Raw genomic sequence first — 17019 nt, forward strand, 5'->3', positions numbered from 1 at the left:
ACAACAGATAAGGGAGAAGGGGGGGGAAAGATAAAAATACAAAGAGAGATGAAACATAAAAGACTCAAATACAGAGACAAACTGAGGGTTGCTTGAGGGGAGGTTGGTGGGGATGGGTTAAATGGCTTACAGGCAGGGGTGCCTGGGTGGCTCAATTGGTTAAGTGTCCAACACTTGATTTTGGCTCAGGTCATGATCTCATGATTCATGAGATCAAGCCCCATGTTGGGCTCTGGGTACTGACAGTATGGAACCTGCTTGGGATTCCTCCCCCCACCCCCTCTGTCCTTCCCCTGCCAATGTTGCCCTCTTTCTCTCTCTCAAAATAAATAAACTTTAAAAAAATGCGTGATAGGCATTAAGGAGGACACCTATTGGGAGGAGCACTGGATGCTATATGTAAGTGATCAATCACCGGGCTCTCCTGAAACCAACACTACACTGTAGGTTAACTAACTTGAATTTAAATAAAGTTTAAAGTAATTCTTCCAGAACTGTTTTATTGTTCACAAACTCCTATAGCTTTTGCTAAGGAGTTTTGCTAAGAATCTACAGATTCTTAGAATCTCTTCAGATATCCTTCTGTTCTGAATGATAGTCTTGCCGGAGGAAGTATTGTTGGTTGCATATTTTTCACATTTAGCACATTAAATATATCATATCACTCCCTTCTGGCCTTCCAAGATACTGTTGACTTGTCTGCTTCTAACCTCATGTGTCTACCCTTGTAGGTTAAGGACCTTTTGTCTTTAGCTACTTTCAGAATTCTCTTTATCTTTGCATTTTGCAAGTTTCATTATATGTCGTGGTTTTGACCTGTTTTTGTTGATTTTGAGGGGAGTTCTCTGTGACTCTTGGATTTGAATGTCTGTTCCTTTCCGAATATCAAGGAATTTCTCAGCTATAACTTATTCAAATAAATCTTCTTTCACTTTTCCCTGCTATTCTTTGACTCTTATGAGATAGATATTATTGCACTTTGTAGAATCACTGAGTTCCCTAAGTTTATATTTGTGATCTAAGTTTTATTCCCCTCTCCTTTTCTGGCTCATTATTTTCTATAATTTTACCTTCTGTATCACCTATTCAATCCTCTGCTTCTTTCATCCTTGTTGTAATTACACCCAGTCAGTTTTGATCTCAGTTATAGCATTATTCATCTCAGACTGACTAGTTTTTAGCTCTTTTACCTCTACAGCCATGGTTTCTCTGGAGCCTTCTATGTTTTGTTTTAAGTCCAGCTAGTTATGACTGTCGTTCCAAATTCTCCTTCAGATATATTACTTATATCTGTTTTGAACAAATCCATGCCTGTGGTTTCTTCTTGATCTTTCTTTGTGGAAGAATCATCTTGTCATTCTGTCTAGGTTTCTGTTTTTGGTGTGTTATGAAAGTTTGTTAGGCTTCCTGTTCCTGGATATAATACTGTATTAAGAAGCGTTATACACTCTCCAGGGCCTTGTACTTCAGGAAGTGTTTCTGGTGTATGGTGTGTGCACTATACATCTCCTGTTGTGATTTGGCTGCTCTTTCCCCCAGGTCAGTCCTCTGTAGAGTTCCTCCTTACCTGTAGTGGGGAGTGTTTCGACCTTTAACCAGGTGTGCTTTTGACTTATTAAAATAAGCCCGATTTAAAAAACAATACAAATTAACGAAAACAAAAAGGCCTTATCCAAAAAAAAGGTATAGCAATCAAAAAAAAACAAAAACAAAAACAAGAAACCCAAATACACAGACAAAATACTATAAGCTGAATTCAAGAATAAAAAAAAGAAAAAGAAGTCAGTTTCAAAACATGAGAAAAGGAAACAAACTATAGGCCTGATTAAAAAAAAAAAAAAAAAAAAAAAGGCCTCTTCTTGTTTCCAGCATAACTGATGCTGATGCTTTGGAGCACTCTATGATCATTAGACTTAGTGCATGTGGGGGAGCCTGTGTTGTTCCTCTGGAGGAAAAGCCCAGTGCACTGGCTCACAATCAGACCTGCCCCTATAAGATAACCATTGTAGGGGCCAGGGGGCCAGGCTTTGGTATAAGTAGCTGTACCCTCAATTAGGAGTGCTGTGTATGATGGGCTGGTGTGATGGGCTGGTGGGTGGGGGTAGACGGTACCATACCACTCTCTTTTCCCCAGGCAGAAAAGATGGAACCTGCAGCTGTTCAGGTAGCCCTCACAGACAAGCAACCAATCTCCTCTCCTGTGACCCACGGTTCATCAGATTCTTCCCCTTACCCTTTTGTGCCTGGGCCATCAACTTGCCTGGTGCCACAGCTCTCCAGTGTTTTATCTATGGCATACAACTGGGATTCTCAACTCTCAAATTTTAAAGGACCAGGCAAGGCACAGACCCGCTCCCCCACTGCAGAGGAGAGCTTCACAGCACTGCATCTGGTACTGTTCTGTCCCAGAAAAGCAGTCCCATGGCCATCCTGGTGCCTAGAGTTTATGGTGAAGCACAACGAAAAGCTACGACCACTTCATCCACCCTCTGCATGTGCCCCTGTCCCTTGCTGTTGAATACATGTTCAAAGGTGCCAGTTGGGTCTTTTGTCCTTGGAAAGGCATTATAGTCTCTTCCAAATACACTTGGGGAAAGAGAACTTTCTCTCCCAGTGAGACCAAAGGAATCTTTGCACCACACTGTCCACTGTCTGCTCTTGGGCTTCCCCTCCTCCCCAGGAGCACTGCTGCCCATCCAGATCTATTACAGCAAACAGCACAGACTTCCAAAAACTCAGAATTTCACCTCCACTGTTTGCAAAACCTTGGGATATTCAGTTCCTCACAATTCCCCCATCAGTGGTTTTGGGGGATTGCTTTCCTTATGGGAATCTGACACAGTACTCTCTCCCCACTTCCCTTTCTCCTCTCTGCAAGTAGGACTCCCATCCCTTCTGCAGCACCATGGCTTTTCTCTCCCCCAAATCTCCTCTCCACACCTGCCATGTTCTCTCCCTCAAATTATGCAAACTGTTCTTTTAATCCTCAGGTCAATTTCCTAGGTGTTTAAAATGATTTGATGTTGATTGAGCTGTGTTTGAGGGACTGAGACTAGCCCAGGTTCCCTTTTCTACACCACCATCTTAACTCCTCCCCCCTTATAAAATTAGAATTTAAATCAATGGGAAAATATAAATATTTTAATAAATGATGCAAACCATTGCTTAAGGGGGAAAAACCAGATACCTATCTTACACTAGTTATAAAAATGAATTCCATAAGGATATACTTGTATTAGGAAAATATTTTTATCAAGGAAATACAAAGTCTACAAATCTAGCCCTCTGGATAAACACAAAGCTGATTATCTATTCCTAAACAGCTTGCTAGTGTTAAAGTGAAATAACTATGATTAAAATCTCCTTCATCATATTGATACCATACTTACATACTATTGTCTCATCTTATGTTAAAACCAATAGTATACAATTATAAAATCTTTTTACTATTCATGAAAGTTTCTCTAAAGTTTTTGGTTCTATTTGATTGTCCTAACTAGGACTCATCTATCACCCACAGGAATCACCCACAGGGGCCCATTATTTGAAATAAGTAACAGTATAATCTATAGATTTACAAACATCTATAATTACCAATATAAATATTAATTTATGTTACATGTAGGTATCACAGAAGACAATAAAAAGATAACTGTAATGGAGGTGGGTAGAAAATACAAGACCAAATCATTAGCGATTCAGGTGTTGTTTTTCCAACACAAATAAAACACAAGTGCTCTATCTGCTTTATGAAATTAGCTGTAAACATTTCATTATAAACCAAACATCCACAGGGCTCCCTCTGTCCATTCTGCATCACCGAATGTGGTACTCCCTGAAACACTTGGCATGGACACCCTTCTGGCATTTCTCGCAGCGGGTGTTGGTCTGCGAGTGGCAAAGGGCACACCGAGTCCTCTTGTCCTGGTGGACGATCCAGTGACCAATCATGTCAAAGCGGCTCTCAGTTTCCAGCCGTCTGCTTCGCCTCCCTTGGGAGGACATGTCAGCATTGCTCTCTAGGTACACACAGGCCACATATCTCCGGAAGGCCAGGAGGTCTACCTGGGCATCATGGCTGCAGATCCTGTGTAGTTGCCAAGCATTATTGAGGGCAGCATCAATGACATAGCCAATGAAGCTTGAGTACCACTTCATGCCCCGGATCTTTACCTTGTATTTGGCAATATTCTGGTCCATCCGGCTGACACCCCCCACTTTCTCCTGGTACAGCTTCACCAGGGATGGTTGATGGACTTGGGTCCGTGTTTTGGCTATTCCTGAATGATGGCTGGTCAGCTCCACTGGCTCTATGCCCACAGCATTAGAGCAGATGTTAACCACATTGCTATCATGCCAGCGGCACACGATAATCTCCTCACTCTCATCAACTTTATAATCAAATGAACCCCTCTTCATTTTCTTAAGTTCTTTGGGATCTTTGAGGGGACATCGTTCAGTCCTGTATTCACGAACAGTTCCTGTGGCCTTCACCCCCTTTTTCCTCAAAATGGACATGAGTTTGACACTTGTAAAAACCTTGTCAAAAAATATGTGGTATGGCAAACAGCCACGCTCCTGAAGAGCATCCACAAATTTTACCACCATACTACCTCCTAAGTCTAAGCCCCTGTCTGACTTGGTGAACAGTGTGCCCTGTGAGGGCTCAAACCACACCAGATAGCCCCTGCTGGTTGTCCCACACCAGATCTTGTAGCCCAGACGCATGGGTTTCCCTGCTGGCAGCTGCTTGGATCCCCGGTGTCCAAAGTATTCACACATGGACTCACCAAAGCTGTAGAACTCTTCCAAGGGTGCGTGCTTCTGGAAATTGCAATTCATTCGGACAATGAGAGGCCTGACCTTGGCAAACCTATCACTTTCATCCAGCTCATTATTATCTGCAAAATGCAGGTATGAAAAGATCAGTTCAAATCTGTCCCTTCTAATTGCATCAGCCACAAGATGATGATGTGAATCAGGAGATGTTTCCCAAAACATCCTTCTCCTTGGATAGGATATATACCCACTTAAAATCAAAATTCCCAAAACACACTTTAATTCCTGGGCTGTGAGCCCAAGGTTGACATTTTTTTGCCAAGCATAACGATTGGTTTCATTAACAATAAAATTAATAGTTCCTTCATCAAAAAACAACTCAAATAGGCCTACAGGACTCAGTTCCTGGCTTTTGAGATCCTCTATATGGGGATCTGATGGAGTCCAGCTGCGGAAGTTGGGTTGGATATCTCTTTTGATCCAAACACGCTGAGGTTCCACTACTGCCTTCTGCCTCTTCATGGCTGGTGGTGGCTGCAGGTCGTCATCCTCCTCCTCAGTGCCAGAGTCCTCAGGTACAACAGAGGCATGCAGCACACTACCGGGCACATGGGAGCCTCGCTGGCCATCTTCATCACCTGAGTCCTCATCAGTGAAATCCCCTGAGGCATTGTCAGGTGGCGCAATGAAGATCTCTTCCCTGCGGTGGCTAGGACCTTCCTCCTCCAATGCATTCAGAACCTCAAGTAGCTTCATGGACTTCAGCTTTGAACTGGCATCTCTCCCAACAGTGGGATTGCTGCAATGACAGGAAACGAAATAAAGCGAGGTCACACAGGACACAGTGTTTCAGCAGAAAACTCTGTTAAAGCATCACCTGAGAGGAGGGCGCTCCCACTGCAGACCAGCTGAGCTTGAACCGCATTTTGGAACCAGTACCACCAGGCACAGTACCAGTTAAGGGAATTTTCCAAACATAGGTTACTCTTTCAAGTACAAAAGTATTTTAATGATAGGAGGCATTCTAAAGAGAAGTTCCAGGGGGAGGAGGTAAGATAGAGGAGAAATAGGGGAACCCTGAGCTTTCTCACCCCCCAAACACAGCTCTACCGAGGTCACATCACTTGGAACACCCAGGAAATCGATCTGCAGAGTGGCAGAAGGACCTGCATGGTTGGAGGGAGACAGGGTGGCAGGTGTGAGGTACATGGATATGAATTGGTGGATAGAAAAATGGCAGTGCTGCAGAGGGGGAGGAAACCCTTTCTGGTAAGAGAAAAGAAGGGAGGGAAAGAGAGAGGTGTTGAGAGAGTATAGCACTGGGTTCACACAAGAGGAAAATCTCTCTAGACCACAGACTGGGGTGCAAGAAGTACTGAACATTACAGGTTTTTGTTATGTTTTGTGGTTTACAAACAGCGTGTGCAGCTCAACCCTGAAGTTTTGGAAGTGTGTGACTCTCTGGCAGAGAGCTGTAGTGTGTGGTCATGGGGGGAAGGAAGGAGCTGGCCCCAGAGTGCATAGCCTGGTGTAGGGACCTTCAAGGCACACTGGGAGAGAACATTCCCTTCCTGGAGTACTTTTGGAAGAGGTTTATTGCCTCTCCAAGGACAAAAGAACCTATAGGTGCCAGGTAATGGTGTTTCATCAGCAGGGGACAGAGGTACAGCAGATAGCATATGACCTTGTTGCTGCTTTCAGTGGTGCTACACTATACACTCCACACAACATGCTGGCGAGGAACTATTCTTCTGGGACAAAAACCATCTGACACAGCATGCAGAGGCTCTACTCCAGAGGAGGGAAGCAGGTCCATGTAGTGCTGTGCCCATTAAGTTTTCAAGTTTTGTATTCCAGCTGCACACCAAGGAAAAACTCAAGAAAGCTGTGGTGCAGGGCAAGTTGACTGCCCTTACTATCTGTGAGGACTGCCTGAATGGTGGGGGATGTGAGATTCTTTCTGGGGACAAAGATTGGGGTGGCGTCATTTTCCCCCAATACCAACACAGTGGGACTTCTGAGACCAACACAGCAGCCCCCAGCAGAGGTGGGACCCAGTTACACCACAACCTGCCTCAAAGTGCCTGGTAACTGCTTATTTACTGGAGTAAGACTGACTCTGAGCCATTTCAGTCAGTCTCTCACGCAGAAGACCACCATAGGCAGCACCCTGCATGTACCAACTGTACTGAAAATTGAATGCTTCAAAATGACACATGTAGTTCTGGTGGAAACAGGACCAGGTTTACTTTTTTCCTACCACAGCCCCCCCCCCCCCATTTGTTTGTTTATTTGTTTTTCTTTCTTTCTTTTTTCTTCTAGAATCAGGCTCATACTGTTTTATATGTTTGTTAGTTTGCTATTTTCATTTCCTTTCTCCTTTTTGGGAGGGTCAAGCTTCTTTTTTCTTTTATTTGTCTTTTATTTTTTTAGCTTTCTTTCTCTTTGAATTCAGCTTATAGTTTTTTGATTGGTGTTTTTTGTTCCTTTTCCCTTTCTTTTACAGGATCAGGTTTTTTATTGTTTGTTTGTTTGTTTTTTTTTTTTTTCCAGGCTTATTTTAATGAACAAATCAAAGCAAACCCAGCTAAAGGTCCAAACACTCTCCACTGTAAGAAAGGAGGAGCTCTATGGATGAATGGATAAAGAAGATGTGGAGTATTACTCGGCAATCAAAAAGAATGAAATCTTGTCATTTGCAACTACATGGATGGAACTAGAAGGGGTTATGAGCAAATCATAGCAGAAAACTTTCCTAACCTGGGGAAAGACAGACATAAAAATCCAGGAATCACAGAGGGCCCCCATTAGATTCAACAAAAACTGACCATCAATAAGGCATATCATAGTCAAATTCACAAAATACTCAGGCAAGGAAAGAATCATGAAAGCAGCAAGGGAGAAAAAGAGTCCTTAACCTACAAGGGAAGACAGATCAGGTTTGCAGGAGACCTATCCATAGAAACTTGGCAGGCCAAAAAGGAGTGGCAGGATACGTTCAATGTGCTGATTCAGAAAAATATGCAGCCAAGAATTCTTTATCCAGCAAGGCTGTCATTCAAAATAGAAGGAGAGATAAAAAGTTTCCCAGACGAAAGAAAATTAAAGGAGTTTGTGAGCACTAAACCAGCCCTGGAAGAAATTTTAAGGGGGATTCTCTGAGGGGAGAAAAGATGAAATAATAAACAAACAAAAAAAAAAGGCAACAAAGACTAGAAAGGACCAGAGAACACCACCAGAAACTCCAACTCTGCAACCAACATAATGGCAATAAGTTCATACCTTTCAGTTATCACTCTAAATGTCAACGGACTCAGTGCTCCAATCAAAAGACACAGGGTAACAGAATGTATAAGAAAACAAGATCCATGTATATTCTGTTTACAAGAGACCTACTTTAGACTTAAAGACACCTTCAGATTGAAAGTAAGGGGATGTAGAGCCATCTATCATGTTAATGGTCCACAAAAGAAAGCCGGAGTAGCCATACTTATATCAGACAATCTAGACTTTAAACTAAAGGCTGTATCAAGAGATGAAGAAGGGCATTATATCATAATTAAGGGGTCTATCCACCAAGAAGACCTAACCATTGTAAACATTTATGCTCCAAATGTGAAAGCACCCACATATATAAATCAATTAATTACAAACATAAAGAAACTCATTGATAGTAATACCATAATAGTAGGGGACTTCAACACCCCACTCACAGCAATGGACAGATCATCTAATCAAAACATCAACAAGGAAACAATGGCTTTGAATCACACACTGGACCAGATGGACTTAATAGATATATTCAGAACATTTCATCCTAAAGCAGCAGAATATACATTCATCTCCAGTGCACATGGAACGTTTCTCCAGAATAGACCACATACTGGGACACAAATCAGCCCTCAACAAGTACAAAAGTATTGAGATCATACCATGCATATTTTCAGACCACAATGCTATGAAACTTGAAATCAACCACAAGAAAAAATTTGGAAAGGTAACAAATACTTGGAGACTAAATAACATCCTACTAAAGAATGAATGGGCTAAGAAGTTAAAGAGAAAATTAAAAAGTTCACGGAAGCCAATGAAAATGATAACACCACAACCCAGAACCTCTGGGACTCAGCAAAGGTGGTCATAAGAGGAAAGTATATAGCAATCCAGGCCTTCCTAAAGAAGGAAGAAAGGTCTCAGATACAAAACCTAACTTTACGCCTTAAAGAGCTGGAAAAACAACAGCAAATAAAACCCAAAACGAGCTGAAGACAGGAAATAACAAAGATTAGAGCAGAAATCAATGCTATGGAAACCAAAAAAACAGTAGAACAGAACAATGAAACCAGAAGCTGGTTCTTTGAAAGAATTAACAAAATTGATAAACCACTAGCTAGTTTGATCAAAAAGAAAAAGGAAAGGACCCAAATAAATACAATCAAAAATGAAAGAGGAGCGATCACAACCAACACAGCAGAAATAAAAACAATACTAAGAGAATATTATGAGAAATTATATGCCAATAAAATGGGCAATCTGGAAGAAATGGACAAATTCCTAGAAACATATACACGACCAAAACTGAAACAGGAAGAAACAGAAAATTTGAACAGACCCATAACCAATAAGGAAATCGAATGAGTAATCAAAAATCTCCTAAAAAACAAGAGTCCAGGGCCAGATGGCTTCCAGGGGAATTCTACCAAGCATTTAAGGAAGAGTTAACACCTATTCTTTCGAAGCTGTTCCAAAAAATAGGAATGGAAGGAAAACTTCCAAATTCTTTCTATGAAGCCAGCATTACCTTGATTCCAAAATGAGAGAGGTCCCACTAAAAAGGAGAACTAACTATAGACCAATTTCCCTGATGAATATGGATGCAAAAACCCTCAACAAGATATTAGCCAACCAGATCCAACAATACATTAAACAAATTATTCACCATGACCAAGTGGGATTTATACCTGGGATGCAGGGCTGGTTCAATATCCGCAAAACAATTAACGTGATTCATCACATCAATTAAAGAAAGGAAAGAACCATATGATCCTTTCAATAGATGCAGAGAAGGCATTTGACAAAATACAGCATCCTTTCTTTATAAAAACCCTCAAGAAATTAGGGATAGAAGGAGCTTATCTCGAGATCATAAAAGTCATATATGAATGTTAATGGTAATATTCTCAATGGGGAAAAACTGAGAGCTTTCCCCCTAAGGTCAGGAACAAGACAAGGATATCCACTCTTGCCACTGTTATTCAACATACTATTGGAAATCTTAGCCTCTGCAATCAGACAACACAAAGAAAGAAAACACATCTAAATCAGCCAGGAGGAGGTCAAACTTTCACTCTTTGCAGATGACATGATACTCTATATGAAAAACCCAAAAGATTCCACCAAAAAAATGCTAGAATTAATTCATGAATTCAGCAAAGTTGCAGGATATAAAATCAATGCACAGAAATCGGGTGCATTCCTATACACCAACAATGAAGCAACAGAAAGAGTAATCAAGGAATCGATCCCATTTACAGTTGCACCAAAAAACATAAAATACCTAGGAATAAATCTAACCAAAGAGGTGAAAAATCTATACACTGAAAACTATAGAAAGCTTATGAAAGAAATTGAAGATGACACAAAAAAAATGGAAAAAGATTTCATGCTCCTGGATAGTAAGAACAAATATTGTTAAAATGTCCATATTACCCAAAGTAATCTACACAGTCAATGCAATCCCTATCAAAATAACACCAGCGTTCTTCACAGAGCTAGAACAAATCATCCTAAAATTTGTATGGAACCAGGAAAGACCCCGAATAGCCAAAGCAATCTCGAAAAAGAAAACCAAAGCAGGATGCATCACAATCCCAGACTTCAAGCTATATACTATAAAGCTGTAATCATCAAGACAGTATGGTACTGGCACAAGAACAGACACTCAGATCAATGCAACAGAATAGAGAACCCAGAAATGGACCCACAAACGTATGGCCAACTAATGTTGGACAAAGCAGGAAAGACTATCCAATGGAATAAAGACAGTCTCTTCAGCAAGTGATGCTGGAAAAACTGGACAGCGACATGCAGAAGAATGAACCTGGACCATTTTCTTACACCATACACAAAAATAAATTCAAAATAGATGAAAGACCTCAATGTAAGACAGGAAGTCATTAAAGTTCTCGAGGAGAAAGCAGGCAAAAACCTCTTTGATCTTGGGGGCAGCAACTTCTTACTCAACACGTCTCTGGAGGTAAGGGAAACAAAAGCAAAAATCAACTACTGGGACCTCATCAAAATAATCTTCTGCATAGCGAAGGAAAGAATCAGCAAAACTAAAAGGGAACCGAAAGAATGGGAGAAGATATTTGCAAACGACATATCAGATAAAGGGTTAGTTGTCAAAATCTCTAAAGAACTTATCAACAACACCCAAAAAACCAAATAATTCAGTGAAGAAATGGGCAAAAGATATGAATAGACATTTCTCCAAAGAAGACATCCAGATGGCCAACCAACACATGAAAAAATGCTTAACATCACTCATCATCAGGGAAATAGAAATAAAAACCACCATGAGATACCACCTCACCCCTGTCAGAATGGCTGACGTTAACAACTCAAGCAACAACAGATGTTGGCAAGGATGTGGAAAAAGAGGATCTCTTTCCACTGCTGGTAGGAATGCAAGCTGGTGCAGCCACTCTGGAAAAGTGTGGAGATTCCTCAAAAAATTAAAAATAGAACTACCCTATGACCCAGCAATTGCACTACTAGGTATTTATGCAAGGCATACAGGTATGCTGTTTCAAAGAGACACATGCACCCCATGTTTATAGCAGTACTATCAACAATAGCCAAAGAATGGAAAGAGCCCAAATGTCCACACACGGATGAATGGATAAAGATGTGGTATATGTATATATACACAATGGAATATTACTAGGCAATCAAAATGAATGAAATCTTGCCATTTGCATCTACATGGATAGAACTAGAGGGTATTATGCTAAGCAAAATTAGTCAGAGAAAGACAAATATCATATGTCTTCACTCATATGAGGACTTTAAGACACAGAACAGATGGACACAAGGGAAGGAAGCAAATATCATATAAAAACAGGGAGGGGGACAAAACATAAAAGACTCTTAAATATGGAGAACAAACTGAGGGTTATTGGAGGGGTTGGGAGGGGGGATGGGCTAAATGGGCAAGGGACATTAAGGAATCTACTCCTGAAATTATTGTTGCACTATATGCTAACTAATTTGAATGTAAATTAAAAAAATAAAATAAATTAAAAAAAGAAGATGTGGTGTATAGGTATACATATATATACATACATACATACAATGGAATATTAGCATCAAAAGGAATGAAATCTTGCCATTTCCAATGACATGGATGGAGCTAGAATATATTTTGCTAAATGAAATAAGTCAATCAGAGAAAACAAACATCATATGATTCCACTTATATGTGGAATGTATGAAACAAAACAGATGAACATATGGGAATGGAGGGAAGAAGGAGAAGAAAAGAAACCACAAGAGACTTAACAACAGAGAACAAACAGGGCTGATGGTGGGAGATAGGCTAAATTGGTGTTGGGTATTAAGGAGGGCACTTGTGATGAGCACTGGGTGTTATATGTAAGTGATAAATCACTAAAGTCTACTTCTGATACACCTATATGTTAACTAACTTAAATTTAAATAAAATCTTAGGGGAAAAAAATGCCAACTTTGTAAATCACTGAATTCTAGTTCTGAAACCAATATTGCACTGTATATTAACTAACTATATTTAAATAAAAAGTAGGTAACAACAACAAAGAAATGTTACATACCTCCTTCCTTCTTAATGTGTCTTGAATACAGAATTCCCTTTACTGATAAATGACAGGTGCCACTGTCATTACCCAAATGACAGTAACCACCAAAAAGGAAGCCTAGGCTGCTGAAGTGACATCCACTGATGTCTTCTGATTCATTGGTCCCAGCAGCTCTACTTTCATGCTTCAGTCTTACCTTTGTCTTCCCTTTCCCTTATTAATTTGGCAAATATAAGGTTCCTCCCTCCCAAATTCCCAAGCTCTCCCTACTTGACCTCTTACTACCCAATATCAGGACCTGAACAGATTCAGACAAATTTTCAGATGGTTCCCTCAGTATCAGACATCTTACTATACACTAGTTGCAATTCAGAAGCCAAACAGATTTAGAAAACATGGAAACCCCGTCTATCCTAACTCTCCCTGTGCACTAGGATCTAAATGGATGACAAGAGATACCTATATTTAATGAGCACCAACCACGAGCAGGCACTTCCCAGTAACTGGCAATGGACACACTCCACTCCTGACCTGCACAGCACTTGTCTACCTGGAGGTGAAAGATGACAGTTCAGCACACAAGTAGCTATGCAAGATGGGGGCCATCCTGGACAATGGGCAGAGAATGTAGCAAAGGAGTAGGACTGGGGTTACTATTTTAGATGGATGATAAGTGAAGGCTCCCAGGCAGGTGGCCTGAAAAAAGAGGGAGGGGGCCTTACAGACAGCTAGAAACAGGGTGTCCCAGGCAGAGAAAAAGAATTGTAGGCACAAGGCCCTGAGCCTGAAGGGACTTGATAACTGTGAACAGCAAGGAGGTCAGTGAGACTTCAGATGTAGTAAAGGGAGGAGAGCAGAGCACAGGCTGCCAGGACCAGGACCCACAGGGCTCTATAGGACCTAATGAGGACTTTCAGTAGTGTTCAGCTGTCACAGGAAGCCCTCTAGTAGGATGCAGAAGGGGCAGTGACGCACATCACTGGCTATGAGAATGGACGGGCAAGGAAGGTGGGCTCTACTGCTGCCCTGTGTCACTCTGGCCCAACCTCCACATGAGAAGAATCTCAAACCAGAGGGAAGACACAAGCTCTACCACAAAGGTTATTTCTCTACAGACCTACCCTTGGACTTGAGAGTTCACTGCATTAGAGATTCACTACAACCTCATTTGGTGAACACGGACTCCATCAGCCTCTGTGCTAGAGTCTACTAGGGCACAGGAGATCTGACCTCAGGGAAGGCATGGTATTTCTCATGCTATGCCAGAAAGGGAACCCAGCTTTCAGGGATAGGAAATCTGAAGCACTTCCCATGGACCTCAGACTGAGAGGTTCTCAGGGGTCAGTAGACAACTTGCCATCTTCTCAGCCTCTCCTATTTTCGAGCAGCAGATCCAGGCCTATATAGTCAGGGTTTCCACCACTCCCACTATCTAAGCTCCTGTGTGCCCCCATGCCTCCAAAAACTTTCTGTACATAGTTGTTAAGACTCCTGGAGTAGGACAGGATTTAGATGTCAGAGTAGTAGGGGGACCCTATACTTACTTTGTCCATCAAACATAGCTAGATAAATATCAAATCCATTCCAAACACCCAAGAAATGAATCTGAGGACTGAGAGAACAAACTGCACAACTACAGGGATAAAAGAGGCCACACTGTGGAAGGGAGGAGGTGCAGAGAAGTGATTAGCGAGAAAAGAATCGTGGGTGCTGTGGGGGGTAAGGAGCACTGATCACACAGGAAAGAGATTCAGAGACAGAGAGCACATGTGAGAAAGCATGTGCATGCAGGGCACTGCACAAGAAAAACACTTCCCCAAAACCACTGAGAAGCAAAACAATTGGGGCTGACTATTGCCAAGTTTTTCCAAGCAGTGGAACTCAAAGTCAGAAGTTTTAGAAGTCCATGTCATGACCAGAGACAGAACCTGACCAGCACAGATGTGCTTCTGTTGAGAGGGAGGGCAGTGGCCTGGGAGAAGACAGATGGTCTACAGATACCCTGGGCCACACTGGGACAGACAGATCTCCTCCTTACAGTGCATTTGAGAGAGGTGGCACTGCCAGCGGGTGCCACTGAGCTACCCTATTCATTCCAATAGGAGCAGAGACACCTGCTGAGACCAGGTAACCTGAAAATCAGCCTTTCGCTGTGCTTTACCATACTCCAAGTGGCCGCACATTCTGTGACTGCCCTTCTGAGACAAGCAGGCACCAGCCACAGTGTAGTGAGACCCCACCCCAGATGATTAGTGCAGGGCCAACCATGCCAGGTCCCTTTGGAGTTCTGAAACTCAGCACAGGTTGTGTCCAGCACAGGACCATGATGCTGGGTTGGCAAAAGGCTCAGACACAGAATGGGTGAAGGCAGAGAGATCTGAGGGATTCCTGGGACACAGGAGGGGAGATTGTTCGATCTTCAGTGAGGGTTTCCTGAACATCAGTGGGCGCAAACGCCCCTCTGCAGGAAGACAGTGGGCTGAAACTATATTAATTCCTCACCTATCAGCACAGACAGACTTAAGTGAGCAACACAGCACACACATTAGAGGCCTGAGCCACTTACTCCAAGACCCGCCCCTATAGGCTCTGCAGGTGCTTTTTCATGAGTGCAATTGTGCCTGAGAGCCAGAGCAGAAGCAGGTCCCTCTGCTAGAAGACGAGCACAAACCCCTTGCACCTACCAAGTCTACTGACAACGGAGTGATGCAAAACTTCAGCTCTAGTGGAAAATGGATCTGGCCTTTTGAACAAGCAGACCAAAACACACCGAGTTAAAACTCACCACACACTGGGCAAGGCCCAAACACAACCCAGTACAGACAAGGTGAAACTGCAGAGGACTGACGTGAGGGAAAGAGCAGTTAAAACACAAAAGCAGAGTGTACAAACTGCACACCAGAAACACTTCCTGGAGCGCCAAGCCGGGGTCAGTATATAGCATCTTCTTAATATAGCCTTTACTCTCAGAAGCAGGAAATATAACAGGCTTTCCTAACACAGAGAAAACAGAGACTAAAGCAAAGTGCCAAGATGGAGAAATGGATCACAAAACAAAAAAATAAGAAAAGCTCATAGCCAGAGATCTAATCAAAATAGATATAAGTAATATGCCTGTACCAGGATTTAAAACAACAATCATAAGGATATAGCTGGGCTTGAGAAAAGCATAGAAGACACCAAGGAGTCTCTTAACACAGAGATAAAAGATCTAAAAACTAGTCAGACAGTAATAAAAAATGCTATAACTGAGATGTGAAACCGACTCTAAGAAATGACCATGAGAATGGAAGAAGCAGAGGAATGAGTAAGTGATAATGTAAGATAAAATTATGGAAGATAATAAAGCTGAGAAGAATAGGGAAAGAAAACATTAGATCAGAATGTAGACATAGGGAACTCAGCAACTCCATAAGACGTAATAACATTTGTATCACAGGAGTGCCAGATGAAGAGAGGAAAACGGCAGAAACTTATTTGAGCAAATTATTGTGGAAAATGTCCCTAATCTGGGGAAGGAAACAAACATTCAAGTCAAGGACACATAGAGAACTCCCACCATAATCAACAAAAGCAGGGCAACACCAAGACATATTGTAGAAAAATTTGCAAAATACAGAGTTAAGGAAAAAATCCTGAGAGCAGCAAGGAAAAAGAAATCCCTAAGTCATAAGGGAAGACAAATAAGGTTAGCATACTTATCAGCAGAAACTTGGCAGACTAGCAGGGAGTTGCATGATATATTCAAAGTGAATGGGAAAAATATGCAGCCAAGAATACTTTATCCAGCAATGCTGCCATTTAGAATAGAAGGAGAGATAAAGAGTTTCCCAGACAGGTAGGAGTTAAGATGGCAGAGCAGTAAGGGGACCCTGAGCTTGTCTTGTCCCTGAAACACAGCTAGATCAGCATCAAACCATTTTGAACACTTAGGAAATTGATCTGAGAATTATTGCAACAATCTGCATAATTTGAATCAGAGAACTTAGCAGGTACATGGTGTGGAGAGGTGGACTGGGGGGAGAAAAGCTGAGGAGCCGTAGAGGGTAGGAAGCCATTTTTGCAGAGAGAGGACTGGGGAGAAGGCAGCACATCAGGATCATGCAAGAAAAGCACTCCCCCCAAAAGTAGCTGGAGAGAAAGAAAGAAAGAGTGAAAACACTCGCATGGGACTAGACAAGAAATCTGTTCACAAAAACCACTGATGGAAGAAAGGAGGGGATTTCAATACCACCAGGATTCTATATATAGCTATATTCTATAATAGGACAGAATCTGAAGTTTTGGAGCTCAGTGCTTGGCGGTGCTCTGGTGAGTAAGTCAGGTGAATCCCCAGGAGCAGGAAGCATGGTTTGAGGGGTCCATGTGCCACCTGGGGAAAAGTGGTTCTACTGATTGGAGT

At 41.9% G+C, this 17019-nt stretch overlaps 1 protein-coding gene across 2 annotated transcripts in view; it reads right to left on the minus strand.

Annotated features, from left to right (window-relative positions):
- Positions 1-3567: 3567 nt before the first annotated feature.
- PGBD2 (piggyBac transposable element derived 2) overlaps positions 3568-17019 on the minus strand; it is a 36105-nt gene continuing 22653 nt past the window's right edge. The window contains exons 1-2 of one of the 2 annotated variants that reach the window (XM_040465511.1): positions 10934-10981; positions 3568-5578 (exon numbers count right to left, since the gene is read on the minus strand). In XM_040465511.1, the coding sequence (XP_040321445.1) occupies positions 3817-5578; positions 10934-10956 (1785 nt within the window). In that variant the 5' untranslated portion in view covers positions 10957-10981 and the 3' untranslated portion in view covers positions 3568-3816. Of the gene's footprint in view, positions 5579-10933; positions 10982-17019 lie in introns of those variants that run through there. The other variant, XM_040465512.1, reaches the window with a different exon arrangement.

Source organism: Herpailurus yagouaroundi, unplaced genomic scaffold (genome assembly GCF_014898765.1).
Source record: "Herpailurus yagouaroundi ecotype Mexico unplaced genomic scaffold, PumYag 566, whole genome shotgun sequence".
NCBI classification, from domain to species: domain Eukaryota; kingdom Metazoa; phylum Chordata; class Mammalia; order Carnivora; family Felidae; genus Herpailurus; species Herpailurus yagouaroundi.